Source organism: Panicum virgatum, chromosome 2N (assembly GCF_016808335.1).
Source record: "Panicum virgatum strain AP13 chromosome 2N, P.virgatum_v5, whole genome shotgun sequence".
In the NCBI taxonomy this organism is placed as follows: domain Eukaryota; kingdom Viridiplantae; phylum Streptophyta; class Magnoliopsida; order Poales; family Poaceae; genus Panicum; species Panicum virgatum.
In genome coordinates this window covers 49,503,729-49,528,016 of record NC_053146.1, presented here as the reverse complement: position 1 = coordinate 49,528,016, position 24,288 = coordinate 49,503,729, and the positions used below count along the sequence as shown (strand labels likewise).

At 43.3% G+C, this 24,288-nt stretch overlaps 1 protein-coding gene and 1 pseudogene across 1 annotated transcript; both read left to right on the top strand.

The window, feature by feature from the left end:
* Positions 1-3,711: 3,711 nt before the first annotated feature.
* Positions 3,712-18,605, top strand: LOC120660943 (DExH-box ATP-dependent RNA helicase DExH11-like). The gene is made up of 22 exons (XM_039939607.1): positions 3,712-3,905; positions 3,997-4,539; positions 4,641-4,721; positions 4,803-4,920; positions 5,112-5,314; positions 5,472-5,579; positions 6,528-6,629; positions 6,963-7,163; positions 7,267-7,377; positions 7,944-8,011; positions 10,034-10,400; positions 10,666-10,821; positions 10,903-11,013; positions 11,443-11,496; positions 12,122-12,379; positions 13,902-14,011; positions 14,773-14,926; positions 15,840-16,323; positions 16,929-17,143; positions 17,619-17,857; positions 17,983-18,109; positions 18,200-18,605. The coding sequence occupies exons 1-22, from the start codon at positions 3,780-3,782 to the stop codon at positions 18,410-18,412; spliced, it is 4,149 nt and encodes a 1,382-aa protein (XP_039795541.1). The 5' UTR covers positions 3,712-3,779; the 3' UTR covers positions 18,413-18,605.
* A 773-nt stretch (positions 18,606-19,378) lies between these two features.
* LOC120660944 lies at positions 19,379-23,390 on the top strand (annotated as a pseudogene).
* The last annotated feature ends 898 nt before the right edge of the window (positions 23,391-24,288 follow it).

Genomic DNA, 24,288 nt, shown 5'->3' with positions numbered 1-24,288 from the left:
CCATCATGCCGCCTACGCCGCAAGCTACACCGCCCGCTTAAGCAACATGGCGGGCGATGCCTCTAGCTACGTCAGGCTCCGTCTCGACAAGACAGCACCAGGACATGATGGACGAAGGGCTCCGGGAGCAGGCGAGGGAATCCAAGAGAGATCTCCTTTGCCTGCGACGCCAAAATATATGAACAGTACGTTATGCTGCATCGTTGGACCCACCTGTCGGGGACCCAACGGCTGTGTACGCGCTCCCTTGAGATATAAAAGGGAGGCGCTCGCTGCGCACAGGACAATCCAGACAGACTCAAGCTCTTGCAACCTTCTCACTCTCGTGGGAAGGCAATACAACACACAGTGGACGTAGGGTATTACGCTCCGGCGGCCCGAACCACTCTAAATCCTACTGTGTTCATCATGTTCTTGAGTGAGATCGATCTAAGACCAGCTAACCCCCGAGTACACACCCTCAGGGCTAGGGTGGGTGCCATCCGCCACCCGGCTGTGGTTTGCAGCACCACGACAGGATCGATGAACGCCAGTTCCTGGGGTTGCGACGGTCGGCGTTCTCCAGGTCGCAGTTGGCCCGATCAATGGCCTCGTCGTTGCGCCTCATGTCGGCGCGGACCTCGTTGCGGTGGAGTCGTGCCTTCTCCTCGTCGGTCTCGTTCTCACGAGTGTCGGAGTCATCGGAGACGACGAAGATCTGGTGATGCTTCGTCGCCGAAGAGCGGTTGGGTGGGAGAGTGAACGAGGCGTGTTGGAAGCCAAGTTCCTCTCCCGAAGCCGGGTCAGATCGGATCTGATCTAAGGTAGCCGAGTCGGACAGTCGCACTCGGATCTGATCTGAGTACGTTGTAACGGCATTGCGAAGTCCGAAGGGAACCCGATCTGGGTCGTTGCGGTGTCGGAGCGTATCCTCGCCGAGCCTGATGCACTCGGCAATGGATCTGCCGACCCGATCTATCTAGGAGATGAGATCGTCAGCAGATCTGGCAGGACGACGGGTCATCATGGAAGGAGTAAGCGTCATGTAGTCCGCCTCGGGTTTGGGAACTCGAGGCGTGGCAGATCTCGGAGTGGCCTGATCGGATCTGGTCCTGGTGGAAGTGCTGCCGAGTTCACGAAGAGCACGGTCAGGATCGTCTCGGTGGTGAAGCGCGAGTTCGCCGAGTCGGATACACTCAGCGATGGATCTACCAACGTGATCTATCTGGAAGATCAGATCGTCAGTAGATTCAGCAGGGCGACGGGTCACCCTAGTTGGTGTGGTCGCCACGTCGAAGTTCTCGGATTCAGGAATCCGAGAGGTGGCAGATGCCTGGGAGGTTAGATCGGATCTAGCCCCAGCGAAGACGCTGCCTCCGGCGGTGGGAGAGCCGGAAGCGGGGTTCCTAGGAACCGTGGCCTCCGGGAAACTCCTGAAGGCGAAGGAGAAGCCGACTGTCGCCTCCATCTGGGCGGTGACGCTGGCGGAGAAGACGACGCCGGTGTTGGCTGCCATTGAACTCGACGTATGAGCCCTGAGTCCCGTACCTGGCGCGCCAACTGTCGGATTGCTATTCTGGTCAGTCCACCAGGGGTGTACCCGGCGGAAGAGTTTCAGGATGGGGATCTCAGGACCAAGAGCTCGATGGTAACACGAAGAGGCAGGGACTTAGACAGGTTCGGGCCGCGACGTGCGTAATACCCTACGTCCTGTGTTCGGGGTTGTAGTAGGGTTTGTGGAATACTGCGAAAAGAAGGAGTCTCCCTATGGGTTGGCCTACGCCTCCTTTATATAGGTTAGGAGCCGTAGGGGTACAAGGAATGATATGCTCAGGTTGTTTTACAAGGAAGGAGGTCGGTTAAGATCCCTAGATATCCGGGCTTCTAGCTGGAGCCTCTCAACGTAATCCACTGGGGATCCCATCCGCGCACAGCCGAGTCCTGCACGCCGAGTAGTCGTAGCCGAGTCACCGAGCAGGGTAGTCTCCTGGGTTCAGGGACCCCACTCGGCAGGGAGGTACATAGATCTACCTCCGTCAGCGGTGGAGTCGGAGTGTTGGGGTTGGCCCCGGTCGGGAGAAACTCCATGTCGTAACCGTTGCCGGTCGCGACGAAGTCGCGGCTCCCGAACAAGAGCACCGTGCTTGCCGGGAGCAGGCATGGCCCGTCTGCCATCTAGGGAACAAGAGGAACGAAGACAAAAAGTCACGCAGCGAGCCCCTACCTAGTGCGCCAACTATCGGTGTCCAGACCTCGCGGCCTGGCGCCAACTAGTAATCGATGCTGTGTGATCCTCATCCTAGATGGTTGATGCAAGAGGTGACACAGTAACGCACGGATTTATCCTGGTTCCGGCCGCGGGGCCGTACGTCCAGCAGAGGTGTGCGAGTGCACTGTACTATCTTGCATCGGAGTGCCTATAGTAGGGGGTACAAGCGAGGCGGGAGAGGGAAGGAAGCTCCCAAGTCTCTGCCAAGTGATTGAGGCGAATGCCAATATCGTGCTCTGGAGAGCGGGGTGTGTGTTCTGCGGGATGAGTTGAGCGTGTGACCATGAAGATGAAGGTGCCCGCCTCCCCCTTTTATAGACACAAGGAGGGGCGGAGTACATGTACGGGGAGATTAGAAGTCGTCGCTTTCTCCCCGAATTAGGGGGAGCAGTGGTCGTTCACTGTGGAAAGTACATTGTTGCGCACTGGAGAGTAAGGCGCCTGGTGTGGCAGTTGTCCTGGGCGGCTCCCTAGTCTTGCGGAGATCGCGCCGGTGTCCTGATGGCTCCTGTGGGCGTCGTGGTGGTCGTTGTGGAGGGTACCGTCCTCCATGCGTGATGTGGCGGCATGCCGAGGGTCCTGCGGGCGGGAGTCTTGCTCTGGTCAAAACTCGAGCCGCGTTCGAGGGTCGCGCCTATGCTGACCGAGGGTCCTGCAGAGGAGAAAGTATGAGGGGTAGGCAGCACAGTGGTAGGAGTAGTGCCGGGCACGTCTGCACAGGGCGCCACAGGTTCCCACAGTGTCGGAATAGTGCTGGGAATGGCGGAATAGTGACCGGAGTTGGTGGACGGGACTCCGGTCACAACTACTGTGCGGCATGGTGGCCTGACACCGTCTAACTCCGCACTCTGCGGTGGAGTGGTTGGCATTTAATGCTTCTGTCAGACGGAGTTAGCTTGCTCTTCCGAGGGCAGGTCCGCCACCCTCGAGCGAGGCGGAGATGTGGTGCGCTGTCAATGATCTCGGCGGAGAGGTCTCGACCGAAGCGGAGATTGCTCTGCGGGTTCGAGGGGGTCTCGGATGGGCCGTACCGCGGAGCTAGGCTGTGGGCTGAGTGCGAATTGGGCCTCTTCGGAATCTGGAGAGGATTTGGGTGCTGGGGGAGAGTTTGAGCTGCTCCATGTTATCCGGGTGCAGAGCGACGACGGAGTTGTCATCATTGGCGACTTCTTCCTCTCCAGGATTGAGTCATTCTTTCCCTTCGGATCGGAGTAGGACTGCTCACCTTGGTTCATCATGAGTGTGGAGTATGATAAGGCGATTGACGTTGTGGGCCCGATTGTCTAATCGTGTTTTGTGTTTTTTAGGACAGTTTAGTCCCTGAATTAGGGTGCCTCTAATTGTAGTACCCGACACCGCGCAAATGCACGGGCTGTATGTCTAATTTATTATAATATAAAATATTTTACTGACCGTAGCACCGCCCACGGACAAAATCAACCGTTCTCGGCCTTACTTCTCAGGCACATGACCGAAACACGGTGAATTTGCAAGCAAGTTCCACCTGTGAACTCTGAAGCGGGCCGCCTCCATGGACGGCCCTGGCCCCTCGCCGGCGACCGAGGTGCCGTTCCGCATCAGCTTCTCCGGCTACGGCGGCCACCTCCGGCTCGACCCTACCCCGCACCCGTCCAGCGCCATTCCCGACTTCGTTCCGGTAAGTACGCAACCCACCACTTCGCCCAAAATCACATGTTCACTGAAATCTGTAAACCCTAAACCCGCCGTTGTTGTGGTGGCGACCGCAGCCGCCGGCCTATCCGCCTGGGACCTCGAGTAGCGTTACGGAGTACCTCGAGGCGAACTACCTCAATCCCGAGCTCCACCTCCCCACCGCGGCCGATGCCGGGAGGGTTTGGGACTTGGACTGGTTCGCCCTGGCCAGGCCGCCGCTGGAGCCCTCCGCTCCCCGCATCATGCTCGCGCCAGCCTGGGAGCCACCTTTCCGGCGCGGCCGGGGGACGTCGCAGTCCGCGCAGTCCGCGTTGGAGTCGCAAGTGTGGGATCCTGAGTCCGTGCAGATGGAGATGGGCGAGGTGTTCGGTTCGGGGACCGAGGGGTTGGCGCCGCGGATGCCTGGTCCGGCGAAGGACTTCGTCAGGGGGAGCATCAACAACAGACCCTTTCGTCCGGGTGGTCTACTGGATGATAATGCTGAGGTGGCTGCATTGGATAAGGCATTCCCGGAGGGTGCGCGGAACGGGGATTGGGTGCATGAGCTTATGACCGGTGGCCTGGCACAGGTTGCTCCTCCGGGGTTCCGCAAGGGATTGGAGTTGGGCCAGTTGAAGGTTTGTCGCTTACTAAATTTCTGTCTCTTTTGCCTTGTAACCGTGAGGATTGTTGTGGATGTGCCAAACTTTCACTGCGGTTGTTGGTACGTTTCTTGTAGGAGTATAAAAGCCACTGGAAGTGTTTCCAGAATGGAGAACTTGTAGAAGAGCAACCTGCATCTTCATCGAATGATACAATGGTAGTTAGAGCAACATTCCACATTTTTGCACACTTTGCCATTATAGAGTTGTTATAGTCTGATTGTCACATTTTCGTGCAGGAAAAATACTCGGTTCAGTTTGATGATCTTTTCAAGATAGCTTGGGAGGAAGATGCTGCCAACAAGGCATTACAGGAGGATGATGTTCAACAATCAGCTGAAGATGAGGGAACTGAAGGTACTTCATTGCTGTCATAAATCGCATGTTCAAGTCACATGAATATATTCTCTTTTGGGTCTTGGCAAATTGTAATAGTTAAGAGATAATGGGCCATCATCGTCATTATGGCTACTAGCACATTATTAGTATTTCTTTGTGTTTGTTAACTCTTTGTTGGTTCTTGTTAAGCTTTCATTTTCCATTGGCAGGAGTTGGTGAACAGAAAGTTGATGCATGGCAAGATGCTTCTGAGACTGTAACAAAGCTAGATGCTGAGAAACATGAATCAGGTGCTATAAGTGATGATCCTGGAACTCAAACAGACTTGGATCTAATGCTATCTGCTGAAGTTCAATATACACGAAGAGAATCAGGTGTATCAGGTGATGACAAGCCAACTCAGGATGGCAAGGTAGGCACTTGCTTTGTCGTGTCTCTCTTTGTATGATGTGCTTCTCATTCCATAACCTTCATGGGTGGATAGCTTTGCAGAAAGTAGTCTCGCAGTCCTCCAAAGATAGATCATGGATGATTTGATAACGACAATGTATCTCTATTTCATTTAATAGGTTTGGGCACTTGTTGGCGGGGATGAAGACATTGTGACTAACTTCTACAAACTCGTTCCAGATATGGCAATTGAGTTTCCATTTGAATTGGATAAGTTCCAGAAGGAGGTAGGGTACTCATAATCTTCTGTGCCTTCTATCTCAATGTCTTCTCTATACTGATCGCAGCATCTAGTAGAGTACACTACATCATCCAAAGAGCACACACTCCTTTTTTACATAAACTTTGATAGGCACATTTGGTCTACATGCTTGTGACTGATACTTTGTCTATATTTGACCCGCCTTAGCTTTCAAATTTACACTTATAGTACACACTTAAGTCACAACTTGAACCTGACAACATTTGTATTGGGATTTAGGAGAGTTAAAGTAACCTGAGTCACTATGGATATGTTGAGAACACACTCCCGTATTTTTGTGTATGGCAGCTAATAGTGTTTACCATCTAAAACTTCATGCTCTGCCATTTTCCATTTTCTCTATGCACCATAGTGTGAATTCCTTATGGGTTGTTAACATGAACTCTGACAAATCTCACTCAAATTATACTAGGAATTATTAGTCTTTCGAAATAAAGACTGTACCACATAAATTTCTGTCCTTGCTATCTGAGGCCACTGGCTTTCATATTTCTGAGTTTTCTCTTCAATTTGAACAGCAATTTAGAAATTAATGAACGATGATGCCGTGTCTTGAGAATGTTATTCTATGCTTTTTGGAGTTAATTCTAGCATTGTTTTAATACATGATTTAATTGCATAACACAATGAGTGCAAATAATGTTATTCTTCTTCATACTGTTTTTCCTTTCATCAGATGTTTTCTTAAAGCAAGGGAAATTTGCATATCTCGGTGAGAAATTTAAAACCAAGTAGATTCTGCTCGTTTTCTTGTCACAGAAATTGAATGAATGAAAAAAAATCAAGTGAACAGATATTTCCTTTCCTGGCATGCATTTAGTTGCTATCACATACCTATCTGTTTTTGAACTTAGAAAAAATGGTTTTTAAATGCTCAGCAGTTAATTTATATTTTTCTATCTGTCAAGCATAGGCTATATATTATCTTGAGAAGGGTGAATCAGTCTTCGTTGCAGCCCATACTTCAGCAGGAAAGACAGTTGTTGCCGAGTATGCATTTGCTTTAGCAACAAAAGTATGATTTCCTTTGCTCTTTCTTCTTTTTTTTTTGGCACTTCTGTTTATTTGAAACCGTCTATCATCTTCCACACCTATGGCTTGTAAACCCCCTGAGGTTCAGCACCAGCTTTGGTTAGAAGGGAAGCTTTAACTTAGCATTACTCCTTGCTTTGAGAAGCGTGCAATTCTTAATTTCTGATAAGATCACTTTTACCTTTGTTAGTCTTTAGACTACATACTTCAGTGAACTATCTATTGTTGCTTACCATAGCAGTTGTTTTAAAACCACACCCAATAAAAGGAAAAATGTTACATGGGTCTTTTGATGACATATAATCTTGTTATGCAGCATTGTACTCGGGCTGTCTATACTGCTCCTATTAAAACTATCAGCAACCAGAAATACCGAGATTTCTCTGGGAAGTTTGATGTAGGACTTCTGACAGGAGATGTCAGTATCAGGCCAGAGGCAACTTGTTTAATTATGACTACTGAAATATTGCGCTCAATGCTCTACAGAGGTGCGGACATTATTCGTGATATTGAATGGGTAATTGACTTCAGTTCTAATTTATTCCTATTGTTCTGTGGCTTTAATTTTAAATATCATTTTATAATTTAGTAGTGCTGATGTGTGGTAACTATACAATCAGGTAATCTTTGATGAAGTGCATTATGTAAATGACGCTGAAAGAGGTGTAGTTTGGGAGGAAGTTATTATAATGCTCCCGAAGCACATTAACATTGTTCTTCTTTCGGCGACGGTACGGATTTTAATGAAAACCGCACTTTCTGCTACACTCACTATCAATCAAACATTCTGTGCACACTATTGACTGTTCAGACAGTTGCTCAATAATAATAATTAGGACAGTATAACATCCTGATGCCATTTGTAGTTGCTTTTCATCTTTTGAAATAGTTTATGCATAACTCTAATCTTAGGTAAATTTATCTAGGAAGTGCAATTGTTGATGTCCAAGTTATTTAGTATGCAAATATAGGATCTTATAATGCAATCACTCTGATTTCTGATACTCATGCAATAAAATGACATGTTCGCTGATGTTATTGATTCAAATTTTGGATGCTTATATTCAATTGAAAATTGAAATAGTACTGCATGGAAACAGTATAACTGAAAATTGGCCCTCTAAATATGAGCTAGGGTTAATATAATAATTTAATGCAAAAATTACCATTTGAATGCAATTCAATAATTGAAATTTCTTTTGCTGGCTATGAATAAAGTTTGAGAACTCTATGTTATTTTCTCTTGTTCAAATTTACTAGGGAGTTGAAGTGTTGAACCCTAATTGTTTCTTCGCAGGTTCCAAATACAGTTGAATTTGCTGACTGGATTGGTCGAACAAAGCAGAAGAAAATTCGTGTCACTTCGTAAGTGCAGTAGTATGAATTTTTAGCTACTTGATTACACCATAGGCCCTTGTTATCAGTTGGTTTTGCCAACAGGCCGGTTAGAATTACCCAGTTAGCTTCGTTCTCTATTCTAGTCAATTGGTACATGTAATCTACCTTGCTAGAAATTGGATGCATGAAACTGAGAAAAGAGTTAAATACACCAGTGGTCCTTGAACTTGTCCTGAGGTGCCACTTGGGTCCACGAACTCGCAAAATCAAAATCTAGCACCCTGAACTTGTTAAGTTGTGCCACTTAGGTCCATACCCCTTGACGTGGTGCCACATGGATGCAAAAAACCCTCCAAATTTGCCATCTTCTACCTTCACATCCTTCATATTTGAGGGAGAGACAGAGAGAGGAGGCAATGCCGCTGGTGTCGATGTTGAGCTCCAAGGCCGCGCGAGGGAGAGGGTGCGTGAAGGAGAGAGCGCCGCCGCTGGACCCCGCTGGGTGAGGGAGCGGTGCTGCTGCCGCCGCCCCTGGCCCGTGCCGTGCACTGCAGCCCACTAGGCGAGGGAGCGGCGCTTCAACCCGCCGTGCACTTGCCGCCCTAGCCCGCCTGTGCTCCGTAATATAGAAGATGATAAAACTCAAGGGCCTTTTTGCATATATTCGTGCCATGTGGTGCCATGTCAAGGGGTATGGACCTAAGGCCCTGTTTGTTTTCGCTTAGCTTATAATCTAAGCGTGGCCGAGAGAAGCGAAGATTTTCTCGCTTCTCGATTATCGCTTCGCGTAGTTCAAATCTCTGAAGCGGATTACCACAGAAGCGAAAATAAGCGAGGCGTTTGGTGGGATTATCGCTTATTTCCACCGATAAGCTGATTACAATCGGAAACAAACATGACCTAAGTGGCACAGCTTAACAAGTTCAGGGTGCCAAATTTCGATTTTACGAGTTCGTGGACCTAAGTGGCACCTCGGGACAAAGTTCAAGGGCCTTGGTGTATTTAACTCATGAGAAAATATCGGTGGTACGACTACTATCACGGGAGTGTTATTTTACCAATCATACATTTCAGTTTTTTTCCATGACAGAATTGAGAGTGGCTGCAGCCATTAAATACAAATATTTTATAGGGTATGAATAGATCATGCACTCAATTGTATAAGAGGGAAACTAATAGGTTAGGATTGCTGGTAGGATATCAAATGCATATAAGCTGCAAGACTAGAAAAATAATGGCTAAGGCCCTGTTTGTTTTAGCATGTAGATTATGAAAAGCAGCCTGCACATCGTAACAAGGTACAAGCTGGGGGGAGCAGATTGTTGGATTTTAACAATCTTGCTTGTGGATGGTTACATTCCGGGGTGTGAAAATGCTTTTTTTTTCAGCTTGTGATTTTAAAATCTACTATCCCAAGCTCAAACAAACACATGTGGCCTTGGATTTCAGGATATATGAAAATAATTTGAGCAAGTAGATGCATGCTATCCAAGGACAAAGATTGTCCTATGTACCCCAATGAAATATGATTGTAGAAAAGGGTTTCTCCTCTGTTTGTTAATATAGATGATTAATGAAATTAGACCGCGACGAAGTGCTAGTGTTGCACAAAAATGATACATTCATAGGCCAAAACCTGGTATCATATTGGTGATGATTTTAGACCAATATGATACATATTGTTCGGTTAACATTTTGAATTTAAGATGCCAATCTTGATTGATTCAACTTAATGTCAATACACCTATATAATAGTTACAAAATCGTACAAATCTGAGTGGTGGAACCCAAAGGGCGCCATGCTTTAATTAAACAAACTCAGTTGAGGGGTACAAATGAACTCTATTGGTTTAAAGGGACTTGATTGCACATAAGTGGATAATATAGGGGATTGGATCAATAATATTGGACTGTAGGGGTTTGATTGCTGAATGCTGAACTGTTAAGTGACTAATAGTGTAGTTTTGCCTTATGTTCAAAATTTGAATATTCTTGGATACCTACAGCTCTAATTTTGATCCCACAGTACTGTTATTATGTGTTTACCAGGACCAACAAAAGGCCTGTTCCACTTGAGCATTGCTTGTTCTACTCTGGAGAAGTGTACAAAATATGCGAGAGGGATACCTTTCTTACTCAAGGATTTAGAGAAGCAAAAGATTCTTTCAAAAAGAAAAATTCGAACAAGCTTGGAGTGAAACCTGGTCCAAAGTCAGGAACCCCTGCAATGCGTGCTGGAACTCAAGGCAAAAATCCAGATACATCAAACAGGGGGAGAGATCAGAAGTACCCAAAGCACCACAATGCCAATTCAGGATTAGCAGCTGTTCCACAAAGCTCCTCGGGGCCTAAGAGACCAGACTCTTCATTTTGGATGCCGCTTGTGAATAACCTTCTGAAGAAATCCCTAGTGCCTGTATGTGAGAGAATAACTTTTGTGATTTCTCTATCATGCAATCATGGCATTATTAGTTCTGTTGGACCTCTTTCTTGTTCATCATTTACATTGAATTGGTTTCATCCTTCATTTGTATGCTTAAGCAAATCTCAACCTGCCGTGAAATGATGATTACTTTCAACATTTGGTTATGGGTTCTACTTGTCCCTTTTATCAAAATCTTATCATGTCATTTCACATTTGAAAAAAAGTTTATCTAACCATTTAGATGGTCCTTTTGCAGGTGGTGATCTTTTGTTTCTCAAAGAATCGGTGTGATAGATCGGCAGATAGCATGTTTGGCGCTGATCTCACCAGTAGCTCGGAGAAAAGTAAAATCCGTGTCTTCTGTGACAAGGCGTTTTCACGCCTTAAAGGATCTGATAGGAACCTTCCACAGGTGATCTAATAGCTCATAAATTTAGTGCTGTACCACTGCCTTTGCTTCAATCAGTGCTTTAAACTTTGACCTCCTTCTTAGGTTGTGGGAATACAAAGCCTTCTACGAAGAGGAATTGGAGTGCACCATGCTGGGCTTCTCCCTATTGTGAAGGAAGTAGTTGAGATGCTATTCTGTCGTGGTGTGATCAAGGTTATGCTTTGAACATCTGGATTCTGTTTTACCAAGTACTAACCAATGCAGCAGCTCTTTCCTTTTTTTTTTCATGATGCCGTTTGTCATAGTAGTTTCACTTGAAGCTTGTAGGAAACTAGTCCATGCATGAACTCTAGATGAGACTGTTGGATGTTTGCTGGATTTGGAACAAAAAATTGTAAATGCTGACCACTGGCTTAAGTCCATCCTGTCCAAAGTTGCTGCAGTCATGCACAACCCATACCATGCGCAGAAGGTTTTCTTTAACTTGAAACATTATTAGAGAAACTATATTTGTGATCATATCACAGTTTTGCCAGTTCCTTAAAAAAAAAACGCTCCAGTGACAAATATAGCATGTTCTGGTATAATCGTCTCTTAGTTAACCGAATGATAAAACTTTTGATTCTTTTGAACTCATTGCAGGTACTGTTTTCCACTGAAACATTTGCAATGGGTGTTAATGCACCAGCAAGAACGGTGAGATTCTATTTGTGCCTAATAAAGTGTTTCAATGCTTCTGTATCTTGACCAAACCTATCTAGTATTTATTAGTGTATATGTGGTACCACTTGCATTCCACTATCTACTAATTAATTGTATTTGTGGTTTTTCAACCATGGGAATGCAGTTACTGTCATTTTCCTGATGATACATAATCTCTTCCAAATTCATTGTAGTTTCATGAAAGGTACTACTGGGGATATCTAAACGTAGATAGCAATTTAATTTATAAAATGGCACTATGAACTGCAGGTTGGCATGCTTTAATTCAACATGCCTTGGATGAAATCATGAAACCAACTTTTCATGCACTTAACTTGATAGCATTTATTTACATGTTTATATTTCTACATACTGTTGTTTGCTGTTCACTGTTACATGTGATGCATTGGCAGCATTGCTCAGCATTTCTTTGTTAGAAAGTGAACTCATCTAAACATTGATGCTGGAGACACACAGCTGCATGCCTTGATTCCTTTTTTCTTTGTGCACTTTTGGATTCAGCGAACTGTAACTATGCTTAGGCTGCACTTGCTTTTCCCACACCTTTAAGCTCAGGATTGCGAAGCTAGCTCTGAGTACGTTTTTATTGACCCAACAGGTTGTATTTGATTCCTTAAGAAAGTTTGATGGAAAAGAACACAGAAAATTGCTTCCAGGGGAGTATATTCAAATGGCTGGACGGGCTGGTAGGAGAGGACTTGATAACATTGGTACAGTGATCATTATGTGTCGTGATGAAATTCCTGAAGAAAGTGATTTGAAAAATTTGATTGTTGGAAAACCAACTCGATTGGAATCTCAATTTCGATTAACGTACACTATGATACTACATCTTCTACGTGTGGAGGAGCTGAAGGTATACCTATGAACACATGTCATTGTAATTCGTTTGTTAGACTTTCTTCTTTTTTTTTTCAATTTCACCTCCTGGGCCTGCTCAATCATCTTTTGATTCCTTATACCTGTCGGCATCCAGGCACATGTCTTATACACATTTGAATTTTGGAGTTAGGGCTGAAAATAGAATTAGACAAGACAATGTTCATATCACTCTCTGTGCTTCTCTAAAGTACTTCATATTTTCTGTGTGTATTATGATGAATGTGTGAAAATTAATATGGTAGAAGCATTTTTGGAATAAAGGCATCCCCTATTTATTCAGCATGTTAAGGGTAGTTGTGCAATAGTCATAGTTCCGCTAGGTGGCGCCTAGGCGGCGATTAGGCGCTAATCGGAGGGGCACCGCGTCGATTTGGGGCTAGGCGAGCTCCTAGGCGGAGGAGCGTCCGGCGGAGGTGGCGGAGGCGCTTCGGATGCGCGAGCGCGGGTGACGGCGGGCGCGCAGAGGAGGGAGAGATGCCGGAGAGGGAGAGCGCGGGCGACGGCGGGCGCGCAGAGGAGGAAGAGCGTGGGCGACGGCGGGCGCGCTGAGGACGGGCGTGAGGGTGCGGCTGGAAGCAGAGTGGATGGATAAGGTTGAAGTCTGAGTGGGAGATGGGCTGGGCCCTTGCTTCTTGGGCCTTTCTATCTATCTAGGCTCACTATTTAGCTGTTTATTTTTATCTTTGGAAGATAATATGTGAATATTAGTATATATACAAAACGCCTAGAAAAACGCCTAGCACCGCCTAGGTGCGATTAATCCCGCCTAGGCGTTAGGCAGTGGGTCACCGCCTAGAATCCGCCTAGCGCCTAGCTGAACCATGGCAATAGTATGTGTGGGTTATGGATATTTGTGGTACTACCCTTAACTACATATGGTTGCCCATTGGGCTATTGAAATGCCACTTAAGTCTTCCCTTAATCATAGTAGCAAACTACCAAGTGAAGCCCTAACATCAGACTATTACACTACTACCCTCTTTTGATGTTTACAGTTACAATCGCCACTTCTTTTCATGGGCGTGGGAGGAAAATACAGTAGATTGAGTTATGGCAATTTTACTTCCAATTGGAATGTATTTTATACATGACACCGCCTTGTTAAATTTCTTTCTCCTTTCAATACTAATATAATTTGACTTTTCCCCGGGGGGGGGGGGGGGGGGCACTCTTTTTTCATGTCGCTAACAGTATTCTGTTTTTATGAGCATGCACACTCCGATAGTCTGCTTTTGCCTTTTGGACATCAGCATTTTCAAAGACAATCTTGAATCGACTTTTCAAAAAGCTGAAGCTCAAACAAATAGCCCCTTACTCATGCATTATTACTTTCATCTAAGTGTACTTTGTGTAGGTTGTAACTGGATAGTTCACTTACATTACCAATATTTTAGTAATGGAAAACACTCTAAAAGAACAGTGTGTAGAGTGTAGACCCTTAGTCATAAGTCATGCACAGGGAAAGTAATATACTTTAATGATTATTTTTCTCATAGGTCGAGGACATGCTGAAGAGAAGTTTTGCAGAATTCCATGCACAAAAGAATTTGCCCGAGAAAGAAAAGCTACTTGTACAAATGCTTCGTCAACCTACAAAGACAATAGAGTAAGATACTGAGACATACTCATGTTTACCTGATTAATACAATGGATACCAACACATTGATGTGATATTGTAGATTCTACATAGAAATGGAAACAGAAAGTAGTGAATTTTTATTGCCATAAAATGATAAAAAGCTAAAACTTGAAGAATTGGTGTTTTATTTATGATTTTGCTAGGCAAATTCTGGAACCACTATCCCTTCCCGGGACTACCACTTCTTTGGCACAATTAAGATGTGATAAGCAATAAATAAATAAATGAATGATTTTCCCCCAAAAATATGGACTGTGAAAAAGTGCACATGCAATCTAATAGGCTAGTAGCATTATTTGCAGCCAAGTTTAGGAGTAGTGACGATGATTAGCTTACATAAATGCAGAGATGTAAGATATTGAACCTGGATAGGCTTAGAACTGCGCATATCAGAAAGAGCCATGGGCTTTGACCAAAACAACTGTCTTGTTAGAAGGAGATTTTTGCTATCAGATAGCCCTTATCTCTGATCTGTGGGTCGGTGAACGAATTGGTTTTGGGAAATAGAGAACATGGACGTTTCTCTCTCAACTTTGGATCTTAGCACCAGTCAGTCTGTCTAGCAATGTAGACATTCCGGTTCTCTTGTTTGTTTTCATAATTTCATTGCATTGTTCTACATGTGGCAGTGATGATAATACATCTGAACTACTGAGATAAGTGCACTGAACTTAGTTTTTTCTATAATCTCTTTGCGTTATATTATATGTGTATTTTTGTATTATCAGTTGCATAAAAGGAGAGCCTTCAATTGAAGAATACTATGAGATGGCATTAGAAGCTAAGGAACATAGGGAATCTATAACAGAAGCAATTATGAAGTTGTCCAGTTCTCAACAGTTCCTTATTCCTGGGAGATTGGTGGTCATTAAATCTGAATCTGTATGCCTTCATCATATTTGGTTTTGTCTTTACACACTTCCTCATTTTCTGTCAGTTCCTTTTGGCAGTGATTTTTATTTACATAGTTGCAGTACTTTACTTTGCAACACTAAACTGTTACAAAAAATCAATAAAAAGTTGGCTTGGCACTTGGGACTCTAGGTCTTCTATATGTATTAGCAAGGACACGATAAACTTAAAAGAAACCAATGCATTTTTTTAATGTTCCAAATTGAAGTTCAAAGCCTCTTGTTAAGGGCCTGTTTGGTAGAGCTCCTTCTGATTCTGATTCTCTATGGGAGCTGATTTTCTGACAGAAGTGATTCTGTGGCTGAAAGAAATTCTCTTTGATTCTCTAGCATAAACTTTTAAAATCAGGATGGAGAATCACTCCACAGAATCAGGAGAAGCTACTTTTTTTCAGCTCCCAGCCTCTTAGTTCATTTCACAGAATCACTTCACAAAATCAGCAGGGAATCACTTTTCTCTGAAAAACTGTTTGGCAGAGCTGCTGGATTCAGCAGAGAATCAGCTCTGGAAGCTCTGCCAAACGCACTAAATTATTATCAAACATCCGATTCGAAGTCCAAAAGGAATTACTAAAAATCATGTGACTATAGAATACACAAGCATGATAATGTCTTTGGTTGGAACTAATCTTGAGCTTGAAAACAAGCTTAGCTTGATATCAGCTTATTCTTTGCTTAAGGTGAGCTGAATTTCCGTGCTTAGCACCTCCACTTTTAATGCTTAGAACTAAAATTAACCAGGCAATTTAAGCAAGTACTTTAGAAGGTTCTAAGGTTCTATTTATTTGTTTTGGAGGCTACCATTCTATCATTAATACCATAACTATATGTTTGAACAAGCCTGATTATTTTCATAAGCCCTATGCTTTTTAACATATTGACAGGATGATGATCACTTGCTTGGTGTTATACTGAAATCTCCATCTCAAGCACCAAATATCCCACCTCAAGCACTAAATAAATACTTTGTCCTTGTATTGACTGGTGATTGCACATCATCTGCATTATCCCCTGTGTTGTCAAATAAAACTGAAAAGGAACCTGGCGATTTCCAACAAGGACACTTTATCATCCCGAAAGGAAAACGTGGCATGGAGGATGAGTATTTCTTGTCTGGCAGCTCACGAAAAGGTTCAGGTGCTGTCAACATCCCCATACCATACAAGGGGGATGCATCTGGAATGGGCTTTGAAGTAAGAGCAATAGAGAAAAAAGAGATCATGAGTATATGCACCAGCAAAATAAATATTGATCAAGTCAAACTCCTTGAGGATTGTAGCAAAGCTGCTTACTCCAAAACTGTCCAACTGCTTATAAAAGAGCAACCAGATAGAACTAAGTATCCTCCTGCTTTAGATCCAATAAAAGGTACAAAATTTCTGCATGGCTAGAGTATTTGTTTTGCGCTATCTTATTGAAATTTCGATTGGCTAGCAAAGGTCTCAGCTATTTAAAACAGTGTTCTAGTCTTGCAGTTTTGGAAAGTGTTTGTTTGGATCTGGCAAAATTTTAGTGACCAAAGAGATGTAATATTTGGAAAATGCAAATGAATATGGTAAAGAATGTGACCATGTGGGTTGTAACTGTGATTAGGTTGTGCTGAACCATCCGAATACTCTAGTTAAAACTCAAAACCAAGTGATGCTGTACTTGAAATGCCATATGTTTATCTTAAATTATGTGCACATTTTTCCCCCTAGCCTGTTACTTTTCTAGTTCTAGAGAGATGAATGGGTTAGAAAATCATTCAACAGCATTATCAAATGGGCATTTTTGTTCAAAAATTATAGAATGGCATGAGTGTGTTGGCCTGCATGCCTGCGAAGTTCTTGAGTAATATCAGCACATATGTTATATTTATATTTTTCATTCTGAATCTAGGGCTATTGTGGCGGATGATTTAGTCCTGCACACTGACTTCCTTGTTTTATAAACTTTATAACTACTTACTCTGGTCATTTGGTGCAATACAGATCTAAAATTGAGGGACATGCATTTTGTTGAAAGGTACATTGCATATCACAGACTACTGCAAAAAATGTCTGAAAACAAGTGCCATGGTTGTGTAAAACTAAAGGAGCATATATCATTGATGAGGGAACAAGAGAAGTACAAGAATCGGCTGAATGAATTGAAATTTGAGATGTCAGATGAGGCGCTTCAACAAATGCCGGAGTTTCAAGGCAGAGTAAGACTTCTTCATGTACTTTTTCCTCTTGTTGCCCTGTTGTATACATGAAGGAAAACGGTTCAAGGGATTATAGCCATTATCTGTGCAGCATGGAAAAAACACCCGATTTTGTCACTTCTTCAGTTGATTTGCGTTGGGTGTACATGGGATGTTTTTGGTCCCAGTCCTACTGTACCAAAACAACAGTTTGGGTATTGATTCTAAATGCTGGCCTTGTTAACATTAACGAGTCATATCTACCAATCCATACAGGATCATAAAGTTGCATGCAAATCATTAAGACCTAGGTGAATGTCCATACAGGATTCTTAAGACCTAAGTTAACATGAAATGCTTATATGGCTACGTATCAGCCTTTTCAAGAATATCCCCCGAACCACATCTGACTCCATTTCTATTTCTATACTTTCAAAGTTATTTTCTAACACTTCAAAGGTTATTTTCTAACACTTCAGTTTTTCCATCGTTGCAGATTGATGTACTAAAGGTTATCAACTACATTGATTCTGATCTAGTTGTGCAACTTAAGGGACGAGTAGCCTGTGAGATGAACTCCGGTGAGGAGTTAATATCAACAGAATGTCTATTTGAGAATCAATTGGATGACCTAGAACCTGAAGAAGCTGTGGCCATTATGTCTGCATTCGTCTTCCAACAGAGGAATGCATCAGAACCATCTCTTACTCCAAAATTGGCTGAAGCCAAAAAGAGGTTATATTTTGTTTTTTGCTCCCCTATTTTAGTTCCTATCATGATCCATCTTAAGAATCTCAGCTGTATTTCCTCAGAAGACATGTTTGAAGCACCTTTTGATCTTGTGTTTTTGTCTGTATTAGGCTTTATGACACGGCAATCACACTAGGACAGCTCCAAGCACAGTTGAAGGTGCCTGTGGATCCCGAGGAGTATGCACGTGACAATCTCAAGTTTGGCCTTGTCGAGGTTGTCTACGAGTGGGCAAAGGTGCAAACATCGTCATGGATGCTGGATTGTGATGCCATTTTCTAAGATGAATGCAGTATTGTAATGCCATTTTCTGTTACATTGATGCAGGGAACTCCTTTCGCCGACATATGTGAGCTGACAGATGTGTCCGAGGGGCTCATTGTAAGAACGATCGTTCGGCTGGATGAAACATGCAGAGAATTCAGGAATGCAGCTTCGATAATGGGGAACTCTGCACTGTACAAGAAGATGGAGGTCGCGTCCAACGCAATTAAGCGTGATATTGTGTTTGCAGCAAGCTTGTATGTCACAGGAATCTGATACCTGTAACTGCAAGTTTGTAGTTGTAGTTGCTTTTGTCGTTATTAGAGAATTTTCTTCTCTGATGCGGTGGATCTCCAAGCTTAGCTGTTGTAAGAAGCAAGCAGCTCTAGCTATAAAAGAAACATCATTGGGAGAATGGGAGCAATTAACCCAGTTCGATAAATCATGCGTGCAACTCTAGCTCGCCTCATATAGCGATGGATCTTTTTTTTAGAGACAGGATAGGTTTGGAGGTTCAGCATGAAACAGCGCGCGCTCCCACTGGAGCAGAGTACAAGCAAGCAAGCAAGGAAAAGCATCTAATTATTACAAGGATTGTGTATCAGACAGGCTAAAAACTCTTGTCGAAATATCAGCGACGCCTCCTGTTGCAGTTGGGCATGCTCATCACCATCGAAGTCGACTGTAGTGGGTTTACCCAGCTTGTTCCCAATAGAGCCAGCGGTTGGTTCAGCTTGACATTCAACGACACAAGGACTTGGTTCAGCGAGTCCAAGTCTCCATCCGAGAAGAGAATCCGCTAGTTTTGTAACATGTTCAACATTTTTCTTATGATCAGTTTCTCTCCCAGTCAAGCTTTGCCCTGAAAACATATCTCATTGCGGGTTTTCCATAAGCACCACATAAGAGCAGATGAGCAGCAATTCATAATTTTATGCCTAGTGTTACTACCCACTAACGGGCCACTGATTCAAAATCATTACCAAAGCCAGTACGAAAGATATCTGCTAGGTAGGTCTAGCAGACTTTAGCCACAACCCATTCAAAAACAAATGACAAATATTGCAATTTTTTACATTACAAAAGAGGCAATTCATGTTTTCAACATTTTTCCTTTTAGCTAAATTATCTCTTGTTAAGATCTTGTTGTTAAGATTGGGAGATCTCCAGAAAGAAAGAATACCCTCCCGCTCCGCTCGAAAATAGTTTTAACTTTGCGATTCGCGAAACTGAAACGTTCTTCTTGCCCAAGAAGGGAAAAAAAAACCCTTCTACACCCACGGCGCCGCCGGAGCCGATCCTTCGGGGTGAACAGGAGCAACCCGTTGTCCTGCAGCAGGATCGAATCCCCCGCTCCTGCGAAGCGACCCCGGCGGCGGCCACGATGACGGCGCGCGCGTCCCACCTCCACGCACTCCTCTCGCGAGCGCTCTCTCCCAGCCTTCCCCCTCTGCCGACTGGAGCACTGCATCAGGTAATCTCAGCGTCTCCCTCTCGTCCTTGGCTTCTGCCAAGCGCGGGATCTTCTCACACCCTTCAGATAGCGACGCTGGGATGTCGTGATTAGTTTGGTTACCTTCCTGCTGCAGATCGCGGGGCCTAGTGCGTCTCAGTTCGGAACGGCGTTCCTGGGCCGCGCGCGCTTCTTCTCCGCCGACGCCTCGACTGTGGCGGCGCAGGGTGGGTCGAAGGCCCCCGCGGCGGCGACGACGGGCGGGGATGGAGGGGGTGATGGGCAGTCCGGGAAATCTGAGCAAGCGGACGCCGGGAAATCCGTCCGCGGAGGGGTGAGTTATGGCTTGTAATCCCAATTGGCCCTGGATGTATGTAGGGCCACACACACACAGTTGCTCTGTAATCTTTCATTTGACACGAATGAATCAGTAGTGACCTAGCGCCCAACTGGAGGACGGTTTCTCATTTCCGCTGGGCATTCCACATTCCTTTGGGCAAACTGTCGACATTCCTCATTTGATAGGGATTGCTTTCTTGCAGCTGGTGTCGTGGCTCAGTTTTCTACTGCTGCTCGTGACTGGAGGAGGGATAATCGTGTACTACGACAGAGAAAAGAAGCGTCACATTGAAGGTAGATTACTATGGTGAGTTCGTGTGCTACTAGGACTGCATCTAGTTGGTGAATAGGAAGATCTTCAGGTTGTTTGTGTTGGTATCAAGGTGTACCGAATGGGTTAGCCAAATTTGTGTTATGTTGAGCCAATCAGCGAAAGCAGTTCATGATGTCTTGAGTGGATTTCAAATAGGTCACATGGTTAAATTGAGTCACGAGATATTTTCCAATTTATGTTAAAGCAGTAGTTTAGCCTAGTATATACCTCTATAGCACCATATCTGCACTTACATTTAATATCAAACTGTCTAATTCTAAATTCCAATGCTTGAACCCATCTAAAAAATTTCTGGCTACTCTTTCTAACGATATGCCATGGCTATATGGAATGCTGCAGTGGGAAATATAAGGGTTTTGTGTGTATGATATGCACGTGCACTGAAGGGTCACGAGTGTCATGCTGGTGGCGAACTGATTGGTGTAAAGTGACACTTAAAGTGTAGGAGATGCACAGTTTATTGGCTTCCAAAACTTTTTTATTGAGAATTCAGCTTCAGCCTCAGAGTCTTATTGATTCCCCATGTCAATAGACTCCCATTTCCCAGCATGAGTGCTGTACCTTGCTATTATACCTAGTTACCTACTTACTAAAATGTGATGTTCTGGAATGCATTATTTACACAATAAAATGATAAACACATTGTCTCATGTTCTTATGTCCACTTTATTGTGTTTGCCGAACTAGGAATTTAGAGCTTCGATTCATTCTGCCAGAACCTACTTTTGTGTGTCTAGCATTGCTTATTTTTTTATTCAGCATTTAAGTTTTATAAAAACTGTGTAAAGTACACATCTCTTCGTCTGAAAATTTCTCTTTTTTTTTGGGAAAAACATGATAACTGAATTTGTGTCAGCCATGTTGGAGGCTTGGAGCAATCTAAGAAGGACCATTTTATGATTTCAGATATTTCCTGTCAATTATTACATCATCACTATATAAATTGTACATAAGGGGGCTAATCATATCCTGTTAGAACTTCGCGCTAATCATATCTTGTTTGATAAATTGTACTCTGTTTTGACATCATTGCATTATGATAAATCATTACCCTTGTTCAGAATTGGATCTCCATCTATTATTTTAGTAAGCATTGCAAACCCTTACTTTTACAAATGGAGACATGTGGCTTTTACAAGTACTATCAGCATAGTAGGAAGGTATCAGCTTCCTTGAATCTGATAGCTTTTTAAATTTCTCGTAATATTTTCTCTTTCATCTTACCCAGAATTGAAGAATAGAACAAGTGCTGTGAAGCCTGGACAGTCAGTAGGCGCTGCAGCCATTGGCGGTCCATTCAAGCTTCTGAATCATGATGGGAAGCCTGTCACTGAGAAGGATTTCTTGGGCAAATGGACTTTGCTTTATTTTGGATTCACACACTGTCCTGACATTTGTCCAGATGAGCTCCAGAAAATGGCTGCAGCGATTGACAAAATAAGTATGTTAATTTGATTCTCTTGTTCCTTGGATACAAATAACTTTTTTTTTGAGAATTGATACAAGTACCTTTATAAATCATGTTTTGACTGTTTATTGTTTATATCAATATATTCCTGTCTTAAGAGTATGCATAACAAGTTAACAACATTGTTATCTTGCATCAAATTGTCACGTAGAAACTAGGAGGCATGTTAAACAATTACCGAAGTAATATGGTAACTGGCCCAGACTGAAATTTCCACTGAAATGCCTAACTAGAGCTAGTAGACAGTTCTAATTAGCATATTTTTCAGTTACAAAATCCGTTGTTACTTTGCAGAGGAAAAGGCAAAATTGGATATTGTGCCAGTTTTCATTACAGTTGATCCTGAAAGAGATACTGTTGAGCAGGTTCGGGACTATGTTAAAGGTGTGTGTCTGTGCGCTTATGTCCCTCAATTCTTAATGCCTACCATCAATAAAATTGTTGCCCTTTGAACTTTTATTTATTTCATCTTATTCATTCTTATGTCCATTGTTGATGAATATTTGTGTTTCCCAGAGTTCCATCCAGATCTGATTGGACTAACGGGCACTGACAGATGAGATAAGACAGGTTGCACGTGCTTACCGAGTTTACTATATGAAGACAGAGGAGGAAGGTTCTGACTATCTCGTTGACCACTCAATTGTAATGTATGTTGTTCTTAATCTCCCTCTCACTTGCACAATGACTTCGGCTAATTTTTATTTTGCTAAAGACTGCAATTGAGTTGATTTTAGTTCTAGTTATTCTGTTGTTGCACAATATGGCATATCAACAGCTTGCATAGAACAATGTGGCATATGTACAACTTCATTCTAGTTATAGTTATTCGTCTATTGGGTTCTGAATATATCTTGCAGGACTCGACGGGTATCCAGTAATATACTTGTCTGGATGCTTTGGAGACTCAATACTAGGAACGTCTCTCAATCCCAAACTAACGAAAGAGGCTTCTCATTTTTAATTCTGATACCGAGGAGATACATGCATTCTGATTTATTATATTCTGTTAATTGTATCCCTCTGAACTCATTGTAACTGTAGAAGCTTCTGGTTTATTCTGCTGGTGCCATTTGGCAATTGATACTGAGAAGATACGCATATACCCTTTCTGTCAGAACACTGATGGGTTGCTTATCTACTTTCAGGTACTTGATGAACCCAAAGATGGACTTTGTCAAGTTTTATGGAAAGAACTATGACACAGATTCCCTTTGTGACGGTATCATCAAAGAAATTAAAGAGCACAAGTAGTTGAAATGACACTCAGTGATGGCAGCCGAGTTTTCTGAATCTCTCCCAAGAATTGTCCGAAGTCCAGAAATACCAAATGACACTCTTGTATGGTGGCTAGGTGCTGTTTGTTCTCCTGAGGTTTATGATATTTGAATCTCGAGGCAACTTATTGGAGCAGATTCCGGTGCACGCTTTGTTCCACAGATCCGGAAATATGCAAATATGTTATTTTGTTATGGTGAACAACTGAACATCTGCCTCGACCACTTGCAACGTTCATTGCGGGAACGTCATATACTTAATTCTGAATTAGAAAGCATTTGCTATCTATTAAAGACGTCTTTATCCTTATGGACTTGTGCTCGATGGGATGTGCAAGACATTGTGAAATAGTACCAGTGAGTGATGCCAGTTGGTGCGTGCAGCCTCCACACTTGTACTCGCTGCTTTTGCGTCTTTAGTTCAAATACAGAAGGGGTGTCATGTTGATTCATCGTAAAAGAAAAAAATAAGGAAAAAAGATAAACCTCCTATTCCATACAGCGGAGACACGGATGGGTTGAATCCAACTACTGGGGCTATTTGCAGTTTGCGACTCCCGGTAAGAAACTATAAGAACTATCCGTTATTTTTTTTTCTTTATTGCCCGGACTCAGATAGTGTAAGTGTGTAACAGGAGTACAACAATGCTATCCCCGTCACAGTTCATAAGCAAGAGCCATACAGATGCTGCTAATAAGCGCTAACACACGGCAATCTAACTTCTAACCTAAGACTGGTCCCTTCGGTTCAGCTTTCAAAGTGCTTTGGCTTTAAGAAAAATTCAAAGCGAACCAAAGGGACCAACTTCTTCCAAGGTGCTTTTAAAAAAAGGAGCTTCCGTATAGTTCATTTCCCTTTAAAAAATGAGAAGTTGGTCCTGTGGGTGGTTGTGGATTGGTACATTTGCTAAGGGTAAGTTTAGAACCCCAAAATTTTTTCCAAAAAACATCACATCAAATGTTTGAACATATGCATGGAGTACTAAATGAAGTCTATTTACAAACTTTTTTTCACGAATGGGTTGTAAAATCGTGAGACGAATCTAATGAGTCTACTTAATCCATAATTTCCAAAAGTGATGCTAGAGTAACTATCCACTAATTATGGATTAATCATGGATTAATTAGGCTCATTAGATTCATTTCGCGATTTACAACCCATCTGTGCAAAAAGTTTTGTAAATAGATTTTATTTAATACTCCAAATTAGCAAGATTCTCTTTCAATTTTTTTTGCCAAAATGATCTAAACAAACCCTAAAATTACCGCTGCCACTTATTA

What these genes read in the sequence shown, in the direction of transcription:
- LOC120660943 (XM_039939607.1), top strand. Translation starts at nt 3,780, where the DNA reads ATGGACGGCCCTGGCCCCTCGCCGGCGACCGAGGTGCCGTTCCGCATC. An exon ending in CTTCATCGAATGATACAATG is followed by an intron (nt 4,722 to 4,802) that starts GTAGTTAGAGCA and finishes ATTTTCGTGCAG; the next exon opens with GAAAAATACTCGGTTCAGTT. An exon ending in TGAAGAAATCCCTAGTGCCT is followed by an intron (nt 10,401 to 10,665) that starts GTATGTGAGAGA and finishes GTCCTTTTGCAG; the next exon opens with GTGGTGATCTTTTGTTTCTC.